The sequence below is a fragment of the Vicugna pacos genome, chromosome 25 (assembly GCF_048564905.1).
Source record: "Vicugna pacos chromosome 25, VicPac4, whole genome shotgun sequence".
In the NCBI taxonomy this organism is placed as follows: domain Eukaryota; kingdom Metazoa; phylum Chordata; class Mammalia; order Artiodactyla; family Camelidae; genus Vicugna; species Vicugna pacos.
Genome location: NC_133011.1, coordinates 15,027,939 through 15,049,508, shown reverse-complemented (window position 1 = coordinate 15,049,508; position 21,570 = coordinate 15,027,939). Strand labels below are relative to the sequence as shown.

Here is a 21,570-nt window from a genome sequence, read left to right as displayed (position 1 = left end):
CTTATTTATTTTATACATAGTAGTTTGTATCTCTTAATCAACTGTTCCTATCTTGCCCTTCTCCAAGTCTCTCTCCCCACTGATAATCATTAGATTATTTTCCTTATCTATGAGTTGGTTTCTTTTCTGTTATATCCACTACTTTGTTTTATTTTTAGATTCCCATATAAATGGTAACGTACACATTTGTGTTTCTCTGTTTGACTTACTTTTTTGTTTTTCTTGAGATTTTTATGAAACTGGCTCAATTGTTCTGTGAAGTGTCCCATATTCTTAATTTGTCTAAATATTTCTTTATGATGTGCTTTAATTTACTTATTTTTTTTTTAAACTGGAAGTTGTCTAAAGGCTTAATTAGGTTGAGTTGAACATTGTGGTGGGAGTGCTTTGTAGAATTACTGGTCATTTCCTTTTGCATCTCATCAGGAAGTACAAATACCAGCTTTCCACACTCTCAGTGATGCTATTTTGACTTGGTTAAGGTAGGGAAGCCTCCATACCTCTCCATCCCAATTGTCTGCTTCCCCTTGGAAATTAACAGAAACCTGTAGTGTTGTATTTTGTCACATTGCTCATCACTGACCACATAAGTTATTTCATTGATTTTGTGAAATGGTGATCTTCTAATTCTCATTCCTTGTACGTGTATCAGCCTTCATTCTTCAGTAAAAGTCTAAGTCAGGACATCATACCTTGTGTTATATTTTTATTTGAAAAACATAATTTAAGTAAAAGAAAACACAAACTTACAAGCAAGGTTGATTTCAAAGTTAATATGCTGATGAAAATTTTCTTTTGTGGGGAATTTTCCTTTTAAGGAAGATTAGAAGCACTCTTTGAAAGTATTAAAGGGAAGCTGAAGTTATCTAGCTCACTTAGAGAATAATAATTTTTATTTTCAAATAAAGAACTAAAATTTTATTATCCATAAATCCTCAGTTTTGAGTCTTGTATCTTCATTACTCTGTGGTACATCGTGAAAAAACTTAAGCGTTGAAATTGTTCCTTAAGGGCTTATGTCGCATACTCTGCTTTCTCCTTTCCTTTCCTTTCCTTTCCTTTCCTTTCCTTTCTTCTTTTCTTTCCTTTCTTCTTTTCTTTTCTTTTCTTTTCTTTTCTTTCTTTCTTTCTTTCTTTCTTTCTTTCTTTCTTTCCTTCTTTCTTTCTTTCTTTCTTTCCTTCTTTCTTTCTTTCCTTCTTTTGGATACATGCTTTTGGAATGTGTTTAGGCTCAAGAAGGAAATGTCTTTTGTCATTTTAATGGAATGCTTAGATTATTGCTAAGCAGCAAGTTTGGCTCCATAGACACATGGCAAGAAAGTGGTCAATTTATCATAGTTTCCTGTACAATTCTTTCAGTTGCCTGCCTTTGAACTTCAGGCCTATTTTCATACATCAAGGAAAAAAGTTGAAATAAAGCAGCTCTTGGGTTAAGGTGTTGGGGAAAGAAGACAAGGAATTGGAATTTGTGCTCAAAACTGGCCTGAGATGACCTGACAGTTAGCCTAGACTTCTGAGATTTGTCCCCCTCTTTCTCCTACATTTAGATGCTGCTTTAGATTTGGGCTGTTATAATTGAAACCCAGCTTGATATTCACCTGACCTGTTACCCTCTCTCTGACCACTACCCAACTTGAAAACCAGCTCACTATCCATTGTCTAGCATATCATCTAACAAATAGCTCTGAGTGCCCCAAGGTGCTGGGCCCCATGCTAGGCTCTGGGGGTTTCTAGGGCTCCAGATGGAGTTGTTACCTCTGGGTAACTGACATCCTCCTGAGGCAGAAAGACAGCATATGAATGAATGGATAGGATGATTTCCAATAGTGATGTTATCATAAAGAAAATAAAACAGGCCAACGTGATGGAGGATGATGGAGTTACTTTACAGAGAATAGCCAAGGAGGGCTTCATTAGGCAAGACTTGAATGATGAGAAGAAATGAGCCTTGTATCTGGGAAGGGTTGGGCTTTCCATGCAGGGGAAACTGCAAGCATAAAGACCCTGAGGTGGAAATGAATTTGGCATGTCAGGGTAGAAGAAAGAAGGCCAATATGATTGAAGCATAATAAACAAGGGGGAACGTGAAAGGAAGTGAGATCTGAGAAGTAATCAAGGTCCTGATCACATAGGACCTTGTAGGCTAGGCTAAGAACTTTGGAATTTGTTCTTATTGCACAGGGAAGTTCATTAGCATATCTAACATAGGAGATGACATGTCCGATTTATGTTTTTAAAAAGATCACTCTGGTTTATCTGTAGCAAATGGACTGGGGGTAGGGCATAGTAAAGAAAAATTAGGAGCTGGTGTGTCTCCAGACTTAGATATAGGTAACTTAATTTTCAATTTTGGATGATTCCATTTTGTTTTCAGTGTTCTCTCATGTTCTCAGATACGTAGAAGAACAATTTCTCTTCTTTGTAAAATAAAAATTTTGGTATTTGAGAACATCAGGAAGTATTGATGCAGGAAAAACGGATATGGGGTGTGAGGAGGGCCGTGTCCCAGGCTTCGGTTGAGCCCCTGGAACATGCCCTGCCAAGTGTGGGCCCTTGGCTTCCCACAGGAAAGAATTCAAGAGCGAGCCACGGTTGAGTAAAGGTAAATTTATTTAGAGAGATACATCGAAAGGCAAGAGAAAGGCCACAAGGTGTGGGGGTTGGATGCTCAGATTAGAGTAAAAGTAGGTACACACTCCATAGACACTGTGGGCTGTCTCCAAAGAGGGAGAGAGAGGGCAGCTGCTGCAAGGCCTGCAACACTGGCTTCCTGTTGCCAGTTTTTATGGGCTCAGTGGCTTCATATGCTAGTAAGTGGAAGGACCAGTCTAAATAGCCTGGGGAAGGGGCTGGGATTCCCAGGAAGCTGGCCATTTCCCATTCTTTGACCTTTTGTGGCTAGTCTTGGGACTGCCATGGTGCCTGTGGGCATGTTCACCATGCTAATATATTACAGTGGGCATATAGTGAAGCTCAAAATCTGCTAGAAGTCAAATCTCCCATCATCTTGACCCTCAAGGCCTACTAGGGGTTGAATCTTCCACCATTTTGATGTTAACTGCTGTAACATTCCTTGAATGGCTGTGCCCTGCCCCTTTCCTGTCTCAGTGTGATCAGAGTACAGTGAATAAAGAAGAAAATAGAATTTGTTTAATGGCATATAGTAAGCTTGATTCAGTGAGATAATATACCATTCATTCATTCAGTAAATATTGAGGGTCTTCTATGTGCCAAGCATTGTTCTCAATGTTACCAAAAGATAAAAATGTCTCATCTCCTATTTAATTATTTTATAAATTGCCATTCTCATAAATAAATAAAACTTGCCTGGACAAAAATTTATCTAATAGTTGAAAGTTATATCTTGTGTATTTCTAATTTTACATTCTCTGCCATTTTTTTCCTCTTGGCTGCTCTTAATTCTATCCTCAAATCCCAAGTCCTCTTGCTTCTGTTTTCCTCAAATGAAATGATTCACAATGGGAAATATTTTTGAAACTCTTAAACGCTCCACAAATAGGAGTTTAGATTAGTAGTAGTAACTTTTAGACTGACTTTCAGATCCATATTCATGACAATTGTATAAATGAATTATAGCAGCTTAAAACTTTTTTCAAACTTAAATGCCCCATCTCACCATTCTCTTCTCCACCTCCCCGACAATCTCGCATCCTGGCCCCACCCCTACCCCCTGCAAGGCTGGGACTAAGGGGAAAGGAGTGAGATCAAGTTATTCAAGACTGAATCATACATTTGTAGGGGCATGTCCTGTCTTTATTTTAAAATGATATCCTGTCCAATGAGTTTTTTACATTATTTTTTATCTTTCAAGATGTTGCAGTAAAATATTACTTTTCTTCATCATTGAGTTTTTTGACACCACCTTAAATTTTACAACTGAGGCACTTGCCTCTCTCTTCTCATCCTGATGCAGGAAAACAGATGTGGGGCATGAGGAGGGCCGTGTCCCAGGCTTCTGTTGAGCCCCTTGGGAGTGCCCTGCCAAGTGTGGGTCTTTGGCTTCCCTCAGGAAAAAAATTCAAGAGCAAGCCACAGTTGTGTGAAAGTAGATTTATTCAGAGAGATAAGCTGAAAGGCAAGAGAAAGGCCACAAGGTGTAGGGGTTGGGTGCTCAGATTTAAATTAGGTACACATTCCATAGACAGAATGCGGGCATCTCTGAAGAGGGAGAGAGAGGCGCGGCAGGGAAGCTCTGTGTTGCTGGTTTTTATGGGCTCAGTGGCTTCATATGCTAATAAGCGGAAGGACCAGTCTAAATAGCCTGGGGAAGGGGCTGGGATTCCCAGGAAGTTGGCCATTTCCCACACTTTGACCTTTTCTGGCTAGCCTTGGGACTGCCATGGTGCCTGTGGGCATGTTATTCACCAAGTTAATATATTACAATGGGCTTATAGTGAAACTCAAGATCTACTAGAAGTTAAATCTCTCATCATCCTGAGCCTCAAGGCCTACTAGGGGTTGAATCTTTCACCATTTTGATGTTAATTGTTGTAGCATACCTTGAATGGCTATACCCTGCTCCCCTCCTGTCTCAATCCTAGTTCCTGTCCTATTCCCCTGCAAATACACCAGCTTTCCCCACAACCTTCTCTAGCCCAAACCCAGCCCTGGGTTTATTTTGAAATAAAGTCAGTTTATTTTGAAAAGGCTTTCTATGTGCATCTGATACAATCTCAAGTTTAGACCTGCTACAGAAAAGGAGGGAAGCTGTCTTGGTGTCATTTTTACAGGAGGACCCTTTAGATTGATATTGACTCTCCAGAAGGTTTCCTAGGTCCCTTACAATAAGTAGTTCTAAAAAAAGTATGGTAGTTATAAAAGTTCTCAAATGACATAAGGAGAACTTTAAATTTTTAAAAAATTAATTATACCTTCTTCCTTGCCCCTTTTACCTCCTTTAAGGAAGAAGGGTCCTGGACAGAGACAGGAAAGGACAAGGACACTGGCACAATTTGAAGGCATCTTCTAGGCGTGGAGTGTGTGATATTTACTCGGAGGGTAGGTGGGGTTCATGGCTCAGACTCAGGTTATTTTAAAGCCTGACTAGGAACATGAGTTTTTGTGGTTCAGGAGTTGAACATTTACAGTTTCTAGAAGACCCAGTGTAGTGCAGTTGAAAGGATAACTATAGTCTGTCTTCAGAGCAATCTAGGTTCCTGGTCACTTCATCTCCTCAGATGAAAACCCAGAAGGGTTTCGCTCCTGGGCATATATCCAAAAGGAACCCTACTTCAAAATGACATCTGCACCCCAGTGTTCATAGCAGCACTATTTACAATAGCCAAGACATGGAAACAGCCTAAATGTCCATCAACAGATGACTGGATAAAGAAAATGTGATATATTTATACAATGGAATACTATTCAGCCATAAAAACGACAACATAACGCTATTTGCAGCAACATGGATATTCCTGGAGAATATCATTCAAAGTGAAGTAAGCCAGAAAGAGAAAGAAAAATACCATATGAGATAGCTTATAGGTGGAATCTAAAAAAACAAAAGAACATAAATACAGATCAGAAACAGACTCATAGACATAGAATACAAACTTGTGGTTGCCAAAGGGGCGGGGGATGGGAAGGGACAGCTTGGGATTTCAAACTGTAGAATAGATAAACAAGATTATATTATATAGCACAGGGAAATATATAAAAGATCTTGTGGTAGCTCACAGAGGAAAAAATGTGACAATGAATATATATATGTTCATGTATAACTGAAAAATTGTGCTCTACACTGGAATTTGACACAACATTGTAAAATGATTATAACTCAATAAAAAATGTTAAAAAAAAAAAAAGAAAAGAAAACCCAGGAGGGTTTGATTCTCTCTCTTCTTGGTTTTCTATGTAAAACATTAGAATTAGAGTCACAGTATCTGGGTTTGAAACCTAACTCTTCCCTTCGTTCCTATGTGGATTCCAGACTCTCTGTGAACCTCAGTTTCCTCATTTGTAAACTGAAGATAGTAATTCCTCCTTCAGTGGATGCCCATGTCAATGAAATGATATGGCATCTGGAAGGGCTGACATGACTTAACATGATAGGAATTCAGTAACTATGTGATCATGAATCTGCCTAAACTGCATCAAGAGTTTTTTGCACAGTTCTAATTAGTTTCTGCAAAGTGATAGATAGATCAAGGCAGGCTGTTTTACATGCCTATTAGTGATTCTTAAGTATATACAATATCTAAGACCTTGTTTTCTCACTCAACTGCAACTTCAATCTCGAATATAATGTTTGAGACATGTAAAGCATTAATTAGTACAATGTAGATCATTTAATTAATTATACTAGAAGGAATATTATTTTAAAAGGAAACAGAGCTAAATAAAAATCTCAAAATAATTATTTTTACTCTTTGTAAATGGAGATTGAAATGTTGTTTATCTTTTATCTTAAGGTACTAAATCAAACTTCTCGACTTGAAATACAACTGCTGGAGAACTCATTATCAACATACAAGCTAGAGAAGCAACTTCTGCAACAGACAAATGAAATCCTAAAGATTCATGAGAAAAACAGGTGAGGATTGTTATATTCCAAAAATATGTACATGTATACTTATTTACAGCCTCCACATCCCTGCCAACTCTTTAAAAAAGACTGAAGTGATTTGTGAAAAAAAAAAGAAATATAGAGCCAAATTAATTTTTAATATAGAAAGAAATGAGAACTTGAGGTGAACATAGCAAGTATGTCAACAATAAGATTAATACTGTTGCTTACACTCTTGAAATATTTGCTTCTTATGACTTTTAGCACTAATTTATCTGATACTTAGTTGTTCATATCTTACCATATCCACAAAAATTAATTGATTCTATAATTAAATTTGGTGACACAAAATATTGACAATTTTCAGCAGAACCAAAATCTACAGCAATAGAGAAAAGAATAGAGCCTCTGAAACTCTGTAACTTGAATTATCACTCTGCTCGACCTAAAGCTTGTGCAGAGATACAAGATCGTTGAATTCAGAGATATTGCACTAGACAGAAGCAGTATTTTGTTTTCCAGAAAATTTTTTACCTGTGAAGCTGTTTCAAGAGTTATTTTTCCCCCATTTAAAGCCATTAACTCTGGCTTTCAATTTATCAAAGAAATGATTAATTTTTGGTTAGCTTTATGAACTATGAATCTTCTCAGGTAAGTGAAGTAGGACTTACAGATCTTTTTTTTTTCATGATATAGACCATTTAATACTGATAATATAAAATACATAAAGAGAGTGAGGCAGCAAATATAAGCAAATGGGGTAAAATGTTAATAACATTAGATGAACTTGAGTAGAGAGTGTAAGAGGTGTTATTTTTACTATTCTTGTTCTTGTAACTTTTGGTAAGTTCAAAATTATTTTCAAACAAACAAACAAGCAAACAAAAAAATTATTAAAACGGTATCCAACGAAGTATGTGGTGACAAAGAATAGTCTTCCACTGGATTCCTCATCTCTCATCCCCTGGGCAACTCCTATTCATTCTTTAAAATAATCTGCCAAGGCATTACTTTTTCTGTGTTACCTTCCCGAACACCTTCCTTTCAAAAAAACTACACACTCAATATCATCCTGAATTTGCATTTGGGTTTGAATAACTGAGTAAAAATAGCAGCGGCTTAAACAAGACACAGAAGTACTTCCACCTCAAAATTCAGGGAGAAACAGTCCAGGGTTCTACTGTGTCATCAGTGACCAGACTCATTCTGTCTTCTTTCCATGCCGTCCTTCACACATGACTTCCCTCCTCAAGGTCACATCATCCTCTAGTATTGCACCTAGAGCTCTAGGCATCATATGCACATTCCAGCCAACAGGGACTTACAGATCTTGACAGCTAGGATAATATATAGACTACATTATTTTGAAGTCACTGATATTCATGATGGACAATTTAATTAAAGCACTGACCTCTGGGGGACAAATATATTGTATATTTACTTCATTTTCTTCTGGATATATGGACAGCTTGAAGAAGTTTTAGTTCTCGTGCATTACATTGAATTAAAGATCATTGTGTTGCTAGAAACTAGGTAAATATCATTGTCTTGGTGGAATTATAGTTTCCACCATGTTCCAAACCAGGAAGGCACCTAAGATGAGCTGCTAATTCTCTTCTTAACTTTACAGATGAGGGAACAGGTCCAAGGTCACACAGTTTGCTGGTGGCACAACTGAGAATGTAATCCAGGCTTCTTTATTCCTGGTCCTGCTCTTTCCTAGCACATGATCTCTCAATACTGTCTGCAACTTAGAAGGGTTTCCCAACTTTATGTTAAACATAGACGTTAATGACAATGATTATAATTAAACTTTTGCATGAAGAAGATAAACCTGACTGTTGGTTTAGAGTCTGAAAGGGGTCATTCCATGCTCTGTGACTTGTATTTCTAAGTTTTACATTTATTTATCTTTGTCATGGGTAAATTGTATAACTATAAATAAACTTGACAGGACTTGACCCTTAACCAGTTGCCTGATGAAATGTTCTGGAATTGAGAGTCCTGTTTAAAAGTACCATTTATCCCACTGCAGTTTCACAGTAACCAGACACATACACATAACAGGTATGCTTTACTGCAACTATCCCTTGACTTAGGGTCCCACCATGCTTTAACTTTGTTCCTAAAAGTGGACCCCATTCATAGTCACCTTTCAACATGCTATTGTGAAAGCTTTGTCTAAGAACAAAGAAGTAAAACAATGACAATTTTACCTTATTTTTAGGTTGTTTTTATAATTTTAGGTAAATAACACATTTATCGTAGAAAAATAAAGTACACAGAAGAAAATTAAAAGTCACAATCCCATCACATGACATGATGCTGCAGAGAAAGAGCTTCTTATGTTGCTGTATATAAAATATAAATATGTTTTTCACAAAAAGTGTGCCATGCTATACACACTGTTTTGCAGCCTGCTTTGCTCGGAGGTATCTTTTTTAATCAGTAAAGATCCCTCAAATATAACTCTTAATAACTGCATGACATTTCATTTTATAGGTGTAACCTAGGGTGGTTTTGCTTCATCTCTCACTAGGTATGTTACCAAATATGATTTCTCTTTTAAAAAAGTTGTCAGCTTGAATTTACATTCTTCAGTTCTCCTCCTGCTGATATGTGTATTATCTCTTGGTCTACATCTGACAATTTAGCTGTCAGGATACCAAAAAAGAAAGAAAGAAAGGAAAAAACCAATTGGGAGGCCTAAAAGGGTTCATCCTTAAATATAAAAACAAAAGCTGTCCTTAAGTGTCACTTGTACTCAGCTCTCTCCAGTTTTCCTTGTCTATCTCTCTCTTTCCCTCCCTCTTGATCATATTCATTCTCTCACTTTTTTTCTTTCTTCTTCTTCTCCTTCCCACACTCTTGCTCCTTCTCCTCCTCCTTCTTCCTCTTCTTCTTCTACCCTAATTCCAGATCATTTTGGATTTTTTTTCTTTCCATTTTTATTCTTGATATGACATCTGATATCATTTCCTACTATGGAATTCTTACCAAAGAATGTTGGGTTTTTTTTTTTTAAGTAAACTGCTTAAAAATTGTTCTCTCTGTTCCATTAGTAAACCTGAGTGAAGGTTTGAGCTCTCAAAAGAGCTATGCTGCGGGTCAGGTGGACAAGACTTTTCCATATGCCGCAGCCTCTCAGAAGAATCCGGTTTCTGATCCCAAGCACATATGTGCTTTCTGCTGATGAATTTTTTCCCTCATTGAATTCTAATTCTGAGGAAAATCCAGATTTTCTTACATGTACAAATCACACCATTTATTGCTAATGATATTTTTTTCAGGATTTTAACAATTTCATTTTCTAGCAGTATAGGTATTTCACAGTGAATTCAAGGATTTAGGTTTTAACTTTAAATTCATTTCTGTGCTCATGCTGAAAAGAACTTACATGCATCTTTTGCTTCTCCTCTGCACCCCTTTCTTTTTTTTATCCTCTCGTATGACATTAATTCACATGTGGTTTCAGGGGGTATTTTCCATCAAAGTGCTGAATCTTCTGGCATTGCAACGTCTCTACAGCTATCCAGGTCTCCCTGTCCATGTGTGTAATGGAGTGTTGGTAGGACATCTATTGTTAAACCAGACATATTCTTCCATAAACCACTGAGAAAAAAGTGTTTTTCTTTGTATAAACCGGAAGTCCCTATTTGTAATACACAGCATACTTTCCCTATTGTGTTTATTTTTATTGTTTATTTTCATATGTGAAATGAAATTAGAAGACTCTGCCAGGCTCTTTCTAGAGCAACAAAGAAATGCCCTGCCCCACACCATTTAAGTGGATAGAAGGTCAAAGTCAAGCATGAAGCTGTTTATATATTTTAAAATAGTTTATTGATCATCCCTACCTATTCCTTAAATGAATCTTAATCCTCCAAATACAACAAGAAGCTATTTCTAAATCGAGGCATCTCTGAAATGTAGGAACAAAATGCCATTAGTTGGCCGGGTCTGGTTTGGATCAGCTAATACACTTTGCAAAGGGGATTATCTAAATTAAGCTTTGCTTCCTCCCCAAGGAATGTCAGGGGTTGCGTCTGGGTGTGTGACTTACCAGCTTTGAGTATGATGGGGCCTCAGCCGCCAAGTCGGTGAGCTGGCCCTTCAGAGGGTCCACCACTTCTTTGGCAGAACATGGAGGAATATTTTATGGACAGGATTATACTACACAATCATGCTGAGAGGTCCTGCTGATTTACATCCTGACAAATTAAATGCGTCAGTTGTAGGGTTGAAAACAGAATTTTGACTTCATTAGATTCACTTCTTTATCCCCTAAATGGCCAAAGGCACAAAACAAAGAGTAGGATTAACAACATTTGCACTGTTGTTTGTTTTCCTAACAATCTAGTAGGGGGTGACTCCAAGAAGCTGCCAGTTTGCTTTTTTTTTAGGATTTTTTTTTTCTTTTATTGGATGCTTTCCTAATCTCAAAACTTGGTTTTGTTCCTTACCTCAAGGAAATGACACTGAGAAGTAAGAGATCAGTAACTGGCCCATATAATTGAAATCGCATAACCGAGAACTCAAGAAATGGGAAGAATTACTCTTTACTGCACATTGAGGGTTGGTATGACAAAGTGAGACATGTAATTGTCAACTTTTATTAGATTCCTCCAGTATGTTTCCTGCCATTTCTGCTCAAAAAAACAGAAAAGAGATGTAGACAGGGAAAGATACCATAATGCAAATTCCTTCAGTTGAATCGAATATACAACTGGATCTTTTGGTGTAAAGATTTGGTCAGCTGGTCAGGTTTCAAGGCACCTACCCATTTCAGACTTAATCCCAATGTTTTCCAAGGTTGGAGCATAACCAGGTAAAACATACTCTAGAAGAAATTCTTACGCCTCACCAGGGTACACAGGAAGAGAAATCCATGTTCCATGTGTACAAAGATGGAGCCCCTGGGCTTTCTTAATCTTACTTGTGCTGAATATGCAGAATGAAAATTAGAGAAATCTTCAATAAGACTAGTCAGAGTGAAGTGAAACTACACAAGTGGGGGCCTTCTGACATAGTTTCAGCAAAATTATCTGCTGCCTAACTATCTAATATCAGGCAGGTGAATATCTGAGCAAGGTGCTTCACATATTCTACTGCTAATCTTCCAACTTATCCTGTAAAGTATTTATTGTTTTTTCCATTTTATATGAAGAAGATCAAGTTTTCAGAAGTCAAGTATCTTGCCTGTGACCAAACAGCTGGTGTATGGCAAAATCAGGGTTCAAGTCCATGATGATTCTGTCTTAATCAGGGTTCAAGTCTATGATGATTCTGTCTTAATTATTACAGAAATATTTTTCCAACATGATGCAGCCTCAGGATTAATTGACGTGGTTGTCAATTTATCCTCTTAACATAATTAAATACAAATTTGAAGAAAGGTAGGCCAGTTGTTTTGGGCCTATTTTTGTATAGATCATTGTTTATTTCTTCTAATACTGGAGTGGGAATTATAAACTATTTTATCTTGGGAATTCACTGAACTTATTTGACAAGCTTCATCTATCTTCTAGCTAGAGGTTATGGGAAGTTACTAATTAATTGTAATTGATTGAAGTATGTGTAATTTTAAGATACTAAATTATAATATAACTTACTAACAAATAACTGTAATTGAATAGTAAAGCATTGATTTTTAGTACTTAATATGCCTAAAATAAATGAACAGTAAAATCATAGTCTTTCAAATTAAAGTTATCTTCAGTTTGGTAAAGTCTTTACAAAATATTAAAGTAAAATCACAACTCATCAATCACTGTTGATGTTGTCAATTCCATATCCTAAATATTTTTCCAATCTATCTTATTCTTTTCATTTACTCTGACTATGTCTTAGGTCAAAATCCCATTAATTTTTGTCTCAGCCATTTTAGTGACTTCCGTGCGTGGCTTATGTCTTATACTCTCAAAGCTATCCTCCAAAAGTCTGCCAAAATCTTCTTTCTAAATTTAAAGTCAGATTATTTTTCTCATTTTTAGGTCCCTCCCCACACACACTAGTCCAACCCAACTTTTAAATCCCTAAATAGTATCTGCCCTCTACTAATTCTCTATAATGGACTGGGGAAAGTTCAAGTTCTTTCACATGAATCACAGTGGATGACCATTATAATTCTAATTTTATAGCCTTACTTCCATAAGACTTATATTTTTGAAGTATAGTCTAATAGCTAAGAGCAGGACTCTGAGGCCAGATTGCCTAGGGTTTTCCTTGATTTTGCTGTAACCGACTCTGCCATACATTGTGTGACTTTCAGCAAATTATTTAAATTCTCTGTGTTTTGATATTCTCATTCATAACACAGGGATGATGATAGTAGTGGTGCAAGGAGTTGATGTGAGGATTAATTGAGTTAATGCATTTAAAGCATTGAGAGCAGTGCCTGAAACACATAGTAAGTATTTAATCATACTAGTTGTTAGTGTCACACTGAAGACTTGATGTTATTTCAGGCACATTTGATGTTTGCCTTGTCAGGAATGCCCTGTATTTCTTTATTCAACTCACAAACTCCTGTCCCTTCAAAACTTGGTGCAGATGATACCCGCTCCAAGAAACTTTCTCTGACTCTGCCAAATAGATTTGCTCATTACAACTTATATGATAATACTGTACCTTGTTTTTTCCTCCCATTACTTCACTTATCCCATCACATTGTTGTGTGTGCGTGTGTGTGTGTGTAGGCTGTGACCTTCTGGAACACAGAGACTGGGTTTTATTTATTTTTGTCTTCATGCTCCCAAGCACAATTCTCTACACATAGTCCATATAGTATTAAATGCTTTATGAATGCTGACTGAATGATGAACTGGCAAATGTCCCAGTAGCTCTGTCCCAACCAATATCATTTATCTATGTACACACACACATACAAACTAAAAATAAAAATTTAATGGAAAACACAGATCACATAGTTTACATTAAATATTATAAACATATTCATTGTTTTAACATAAATAAAATAGAGATGGCTTTTATACCACTATTCTCCATCCCCAAAAGCCCACTGTATGACATCCAAGGTTATCAGTCCACATTTTGAGGTCCACTCATTCAGCCCAATTTTTTCATCTCTAGACAGCATCTTCTTAGATCATTCTAGACTCATGACTATTTACTACATCTCTCTGATAAATAAAAATAAGAAAAATTTAACTGATCTAAATACTAAACCATATAGAAGCACATAAATTAAAACTTAAAATCCCTAGCCCAGTGGCCTCCAGGGTGTGGCAGGGAGGGGCCACATGTGGCAGTGGACAGAGGGGAAAAAAAAAAATTAAAGTCCCTAATTCCATATTACTCCACCCCCTGCAGAGAATTGTCATTAACAGATTAGCAGTCTGGTGCCTATTCCTCCAGACTTTTTAATGAATATACTAAGATACACATGTGTGTGTGGAGGGTGCAGATTTATCTATGTGCTTCAGAGATACATACCTATATACAATTATACACATGCACAAGTACATATTTATATCATATATGTGTATGTATATAGATTGTAACTATTTTTTAAATCCTGAGTTTATTTCTACTTTATAATAATTTATCATGGATATATTGCACATGTAACTATATAAAGATATACTTCATTCATTGTTATAGATGCACTAAAATTTACAACTTAGTAGAACCTTTTATGTGATTATTTTAAATTTTCATAGATATTGACAAATTATCTGTGAATTTTACATTCTCCTCAAATTAGAAACGCATAGGCTTTCTAACTTCCCCAAACCTTGCTAGTCGTTTCATTAATCTTATCTACCTGAGAGGTTATATTTTCATCTTTTCATGGTTATTGACCATTTGCATTCTTCTTCTGTGACTAACCCATTCATATATGTTTCTCATTTTTCTATTAGATTGTTTATCTTTGCTTTATTACCTCATATGTGCTCTTTGATGGATATTAAAACTTTGTAGTTTGTCATTTATTGATCAATCCTTTTTAGAGAAGTATTACACTTTCATGTCATGAAGTGTATTTTTTTTTCCGTTGGCTTATGGCTTTGACAGTGTATTTAGCTTAATCTTATTTACCCAAACTTTAATCTGTTTGCCAGTGTTTACTTGTAGTGATCTATGCTTCTGTTCCACATTTGAATTACAGAAATATTTAATGTCATATTTTAAGAGAAAACTTACTGTGTTCAAGTTAGAAAATTCAAGTAGAAATTTAACCTGAATTTATTATGCCCTTGTTTGAGTGGGGAAAAATCATTCTTTAAAACTCATATTTGTAACACATGTTGCTGCTATACAGATTCAAATAATTTAAAAATTAAAGCAACTGTAAGGGGGTTCAGACAGATAAAAATGAGAAGGTTTCTATATTTTTTACTTCTTCCTCCTCATTTGAGGGCTATATTAACACATAAAGCTTAGACAATGTCACAGCTTTGAATTCATTTGCTGCTATGTTAAGAACTCTATTATGGGAAACAATTTAAAAGAGAGCTTTTACTGTGAAACTTTCAAGATGTATTCAATGATTTGAAATATTTTCAATAAGATATGTTGGAGGAGGCAGACTGTGAAAATGAGGGGGAAAAGTCAACCGAAAACTTCAAATAGGGCTTTGTATATACTCAATTAGAACCTTTTACTGAAGTTCAAGACCTAGATTATTTTGTTTATTTTATTCTTCATTAAAGTGCACCTCTGCCTCAAACTAGAAGTTAAGTGCCAAACTTCTATGCATGGCTCTTCTCAAAGTGTTTCCAGAAATATGGGAAAAAGAAGTACTGAGAATTCTGTGAGAAACTCTGTCCTTGGATTTCTAGCTCAATTTAAATAGATTTAGGTGCACAGTTACGTAAATTGTTGTTCCATGGAACACTAATCCTAAAGGATGCAGCATTATAAAACTGTTTATTTAATTCAGGCTTCCCCCAAACCTGACAATGGAACTCTTAATAATGGAATGCCTGATAAATATATACTGATGCATTCTAGAAAACAGTGCACTGGAGTTTGGAATCAGCATACAGGTTTTGGATTATGCATTAAACCTAAACTAAACTTGCTGCTGAAGGTCATCATCAGGGAAATTATGACTACTTTGCCTATTGAATTTCGGACACTGGAGCTGTCATGTTGTCCTCCAGATCAACCTTTGTATATAGAAGTCTCTGTGCCCAGCTGAGACGGAGACGGCCTCTTCCAGCTGATCTGAATAGGGAAAATGTAAGAGAATGAATAAAAGGCTTCAAGACAGAATGAGATATGATTAGTATATTGAATAAGAAATTTAAATTTAATGGCAGAAGGGTTAAGACAAAGTGGTGCTCAAGAAAATCTCAGTTTAGATTTAAAAAAAAAACTGGCTTAGCAAAGAAATTTTGTTTTTATATGTGGAAAAGATGGATAGGTTGAAATATTGTGAAAGACAAGCTCCTAAAAATAACCAGATGGAGAGCAGCAAATATTAAAGAGATGTTAAGATGATGCCTTGATTCTTGGCAAAATATAAGTGGGTGGAACTAGGTAGAAATTATGTTATACTAAATCAAAGAGGTGAGACTCTAATGCTAGTTTTTACAGCAATGGGTTGATATGGGCAGCTTTCTAGTCTGACAAATGAGAAGACATGGCTTTCTATTTTGGTTCTGACACAGTATATGCACAGTTTTGTACAAGGTATTTTGATATACCTATATAAACTGGGGCTTGTAACATCTATTCACTATATATCACTTTATTACTTTAAGAATCAAAGGAAGAAAGGCTTTTAAAATGCTACACAACTGAAATGGTGTAATGCAACAATGTGATTAGTAAGTAGAGATAGTACATGACTATTTTCTGGCAGAAGAGTTTTGAATTCAAACCAGTTTGGAAACAGTGAAGAAAGGCTGACTTCCCAAGTAGATAATAACCAATGGATGAGAAGTATCAAAGAAAAAAGATAGATAGAGGATAGTGATTTTGGAAGCTAAATATGAAGAGAAGATGAAAGGGAGGGATGAACAATGTTAAAAGGTACCAGTTTTGCTGAAGAAGTCTAAAAAGTTGTCAGTAGTATAAAGGGTGTCCCTAGTAAATAAAATTAATAGAAAATTACTACAGTGCAAAAGTTACTAAAGAGACTCCAAGTGAAGAAATGAGATGAGAAAATGACTGGAAGACTGGTAAAGACTTGCCATTTGGGAAATGGTGTGACATGTTTCCCATTTGCATAGTTTTCATGCATATTATTTTTTCATGCATAAATCTCATTCCAAATCCTGCGAGATGTCTGCGATGCGGAGCAGGCTTCTTACTTCTGTGAGCAATCCCTTCTTTACTTTACATGAATATCAATTTTAAGATGACAGGCTATGTTTTTTGTTTTAATACCTGGTAGTCATAGTGCATTAAAGGGTGTTTGGTGATTTATGACAATGAACACTGTTTCCAGTGCTAAATGTATATTCCTTTTACTCGGGAATCGCAGGCCTTTTCTTCCACAAACCAGTGCTCAGATTTGTTTCCTTTGGCAGCAGTACTTCTTTGATCAACTTTCCATTGTCAGCTCTTTCCAAATTATCCTGAAAAACAAAACAAACAAACAAAACTCCTTTACTGACATCTTAGATTCTAGCCATCTTAAGTACATGTCTTCTTAAACAAAGAATGCATCAAAAGTAGAAAGTAGAAAAGTGCTGATGAAAAATAAAAAGTATTATGCCTGAATCAGAAATGTCTTATAGCTGCTGTTTTTCATTTGAGGGTTTTTTTTCTCTAAAAATAAAACCTTACGGTAGGAATAGTGTCATTTATATTTCATGTAGTGCTGAAAGTTCTATTGGCACTTAGCAACTAATACATGTAATTTAACTATAGCATGATATTTTCCATACCAGAACATTACCTACTAATTAGGAAAACTGAAAGGCCAGTGCTCATCTTATTTCAGGAACAAAATGGTAATTCAGAATTTCTATCCAGTATTTTATGACTTTATCATCCAAATGTTACTCTTTACAGTATTGTCATTTTAACAGTTAATTCTAAATTTCTTGGGTAGTAAATATACTATAACTTTTGTAAATTTAGAGGAAATTTTCTCATAAGTTAACTGACTTTGTTTTATGGGCATTTACATCTGGTCGTTACCCTAGAAGGAGAAACACAAATAATTAAAAAGTAAACTGAGAATGAACTAAGGCATTGGTTGAGGTTAATTCTCAGATCTGAAGGCCAAAAATTAATAGTTACAGAGAAAACCTCCTCTGACATCCACAGCAAGTACACTAATCACTTAACCAGTGAGTGGTATAAACTTTTTACCAAAAAAAAAAAAAAAAGTTTTTTAGTTTAGTTTAGTTTTGTTGGTTTTTCTAACTACTAGCTTTTCCAGGAGCAAGTTATTGACACAGAAGAAAATGCTAAAAGACAATGAATCATCCTACTCTTTTAGAAATATTATCTCTTATTTTACTCTGACTTCCTAGCCTAAATTTTTCATTTTCTGCTTTAAAAAAAATATAAATGACCATCACATTTTCCCCAAACATTATACCCAGGATCTATCCAAATTGAGTTTTCTTAAGGATCAATCAGGGCAGAGATCTTTTCACTGTCCTGTAAAATGAAAGCAACTCAAAAGTGTGACTTTTCTTATCTTGCAAAAGTCACAGAGCTGCCCCAAATGAGTCTTAATGTGAAATTTTCATATGTGAATCTGGGCCTGCTACCAAAGGTGTTGTAAATTAGTAAGGTCTTACACTTAGAAGCATCCCAGTGTTTTTCAAGCTTGGTTCAGTGGGCAACTTACCTTTCCTATTCTAGGCCATATTCTCTTGGAGGACAAGTATGTCGACAAAGATCTGGAATTACCATGAGCAGTTCTCTCCACACTTCTTAATCTGTATAAAGGACCTTCAGGTATTCTAGCTCATCCCCTAATATGTGGAGTTGGAAAATTTGGCTCTTCAAACATGCTCTATTTTATGACTTAAGTATTAAGTTTAAAACACTCCCTAGAGTCCCCTTTTTGAAAACTTATAGGAATGATTCAGTGCTATATTTCTCCAAGGTAAATTAAGTGCCCAGTCTGGTATGTTACATTTGAATAACACCTTGTAAACTAAGGACTTGTTGAACCTTCTGAAATGGAACTAAGAAAACTGAATAAGGCTTTTTCTCTGAGGAATACTAGTATATTATACACTCTATAAAATGTAAATGCTTTTTATTTCCAGTCAGTTGCTAGGATCCAAGAGTGCTCCTGCATTGTCTATCATTGTTAATGTGCAATATGCAAGGGGAGTATCCTGTGAAAAGTTCTGAGAGAAGGAAGGTTCTCAACTGAAGACAGCATTACCCTGAGCAAAGCTCCCTAAGTCCTTTTGTAAGACTGTACCACCAGCCTAATGTGTCTTCCTTTTCAGAACCAGTTATTCAGTGAGATAGGAACTTGCAGTGCATTTAGTCCTTATCCTGAAGCTTAGAGTGAAAGATAAAGTAAGCTACTGGTTACGACACAGGATCAGGCACTGGAATTTGACACAACACTGTAAAATGATTATGAATCAATAAAAAATGTAAAAAAAAAAATCCCAAGAAATCAAATTCATTGTGACTTTAGATAGCTTACTTTCTGATCCTGTGGTTTCTTCATCAGTATGATATTCCTTGACCTCACAAAGCTGTTGTTAATCACTGTTAATGTTTTAAGAATCCCAAATGAATGAAGCAAAGTAAATAAAAAATAGTGTCTATATTTTGTTCATACTTTTTTTTCTGAACTATTTTGCTTTCTGTTTCTTATTAGACCTATTTCTTAATGAAAATTAGACTATAATTTCTCTAGAGTCCAAGTTAGCTACTCTGGATATAAGATACACCCCAGGAAATAAATTATATTTAGTAAACAAACATTACACTGACAGCAAGTAATCTAATAATTCTTCATTTGACATGCTATATATGCAAGTCCTGTTTTTTAAAATACATACATGTGAATATGTGTGTGTGTGTGTGTGTGTGTGTGTGTGTGTGTGTGTGTGTGTCTGTGTATACACACATATATATTTTTTTTTCCTGAGTCTCTCACTTAAAAATATTTTCATGGTGAAAAACCTAACTAAAATTTCCAACTTTCAACAAACTCAAGAACTGGTTGAATCACAGTTTTTTTGTATAGCATTTTTAAAACTAAATCTTATCTTCACTTCCTTGTAGTTTATTAGAACATAAAATCTTAGAAATGGAGGGAAAGCACAAAGAAGAATTGGACACCTTAAAGGAAGAGAAAGAGAATCTTCAAGGCTTGGTTACTCGTCAAACGTATATAATCCAGGAACTGGAGAAACAGTTGAACAGAGCCACCAACAATAACAGTGTCCTTCAGAAGCAGCAGCTGGAGCTGATGGACACAGTGCATAACCTCGTCAACCTCTGCACTAAAGAAGGTGGTAAGAATTTCTTACTCTCTTTGGTATAGTAAACAATTTTATTTCATATGGAGCAAGTAAACATTCAGTGTAACTTTCTAAGTTGCATTAATTGCTGTGTAGAAGCAGCAAAAGAACTTTATTCTTAGAAGTATTTCATGAAGTTTGTACTGACAAACTTCTCATGTTTTTAGCTTTAGAGAAAGTATCAAAGTCTTGAATTTGCGAATTCACAATATCTTCTTAAAAGAACTTTCTCACTTCTTTTTTTCTTGGTATTTTTAGCCTTAGATAAAATCTACTATATTGTTATGGATAAATAACTGGTATTGTGGTGTTAGACACTTAACTATACAGGATAGAAATTAGTCTATGTTACAGATTAGAGTGCTGAGGAGAATTTTAGGACAGCTCCCATTTTAAAACTATTTCTTTTGCAGAGGAGGAGACAGAAGAGTTGCCTGCAGAGAAAAGGAGATATGGGTGTTCCTATTAACTATTATGAGGGAGAAAAAATATTTGTTATTGAAAGTCTGTATCAAGATTACTTACACAGTCCTATGCAGAGAAGACCTAACCTAAATAATGTACATATAGGCCCATTCGTGGATGTCCTCATGACAGTGGAAATGCAAATTTTTAATATTACTAGAGTATCTGGAGCCATTTAACCATTGGGATTATGGCAGGCCTTTGACCTTTTAGAAGACATCTATCCATCTATCCACCCACCAATTATTTAATAAATGCCTCTGTGTGCACTTGTCTGCTTCAAGTAGAACCTCTCCTGAGCCTCTGGAGAGTTCTTCAGAGTTTGGAGCTTAAGTTCATCTTCTGTAGTTCTGCTGGCTAATTAGCCTTTTTCTGAGTGAATGTACAATGGTAAATGGTGATGACTGAAAGAGAACACCACTTACATTGGAAAGTTATGGTTGTCATTAAGTTGTGGCTTATGTGATTGTCCATTCAATGGTTCAGTGTGCCTAAGCAATATAAATAATGTAGAGGCTCCTTTAATTTAATAGTATACTTGAGCTATATGAAAAAATAGCTCAATTCCATACTTTCATATATAGATATGAATATAGAGGATAACGCCACATTAAGTGCTCTTGTTTTAAAGACATTTCACATTTCTCTATTACACTCCATTACCTTCAGTTATATCTTCTTTAGATAGTCTAAACAAGCCCTTAATATACTTTGTAAAGGATATTTTTTAAACAGTGAGTTCCCAGAGCTCCATTTGGGTGTGCTCAGAAATGTGATTGGGAAGGAAAAAACCTGCTAATCAGTCAGAGACTGCCAAAACCTTGAGTTAGAGTCCACTGGAAGGAAAGAATGGTAGAATTTTGCCAGAGAATTTTAATAGAGCTCATGAGTATTTAGAAATTAAGTATTAATATGAGACATATCTATTCTCATATTAAACCAAATATATTTGGACAAAGACTAAAAACATATTTTTCTTATCATCCTGAGACTTAATGTACATGGAGTGGAGTAGTTTTTCTTTTATGATGTTAGAAATATCAAACCGTGGTGATTCTCACAGAGCTCATATGTCTGCCTACTTATCGCAGTTTCACTTCTTTTCTGAATATTTGTCCAATAAATATGTCCTTAAACTTTTAGAGGTGGGAG

At 35.6% G+C, this 21,570-nt stretch overlaps 1 protein-coding gene across 2 annotated transcripts in view; it reads left to right on the top strand.

Moving 5' to 3' along the window:
- The window catches only part of ANGPT1 (angiopoietin 1), a 328,343-nt gene that overhangs the window by 239,261 nt on the left and 67,512 nt on the right, over positions 1-21,570 (top strand). The window contains exons 5-6 of one of the 2 annotated variants that reach the window (XM_072949606.1): positions 6,432-6,553; positions 19,715-19,947. In XM_072949606.1, coding sequence (XP_072805707.1) covers positions 6,432-6,553; positions 19,715-19,947 — 355 coding nt within the window. The remainder of the gene's footprint in view (positions 1-6,431; positions 6,554-19,714; positions 19,948-21,570) is intronic. The other variant, XM_006211566.4, reaches the window with a different exon arrangement.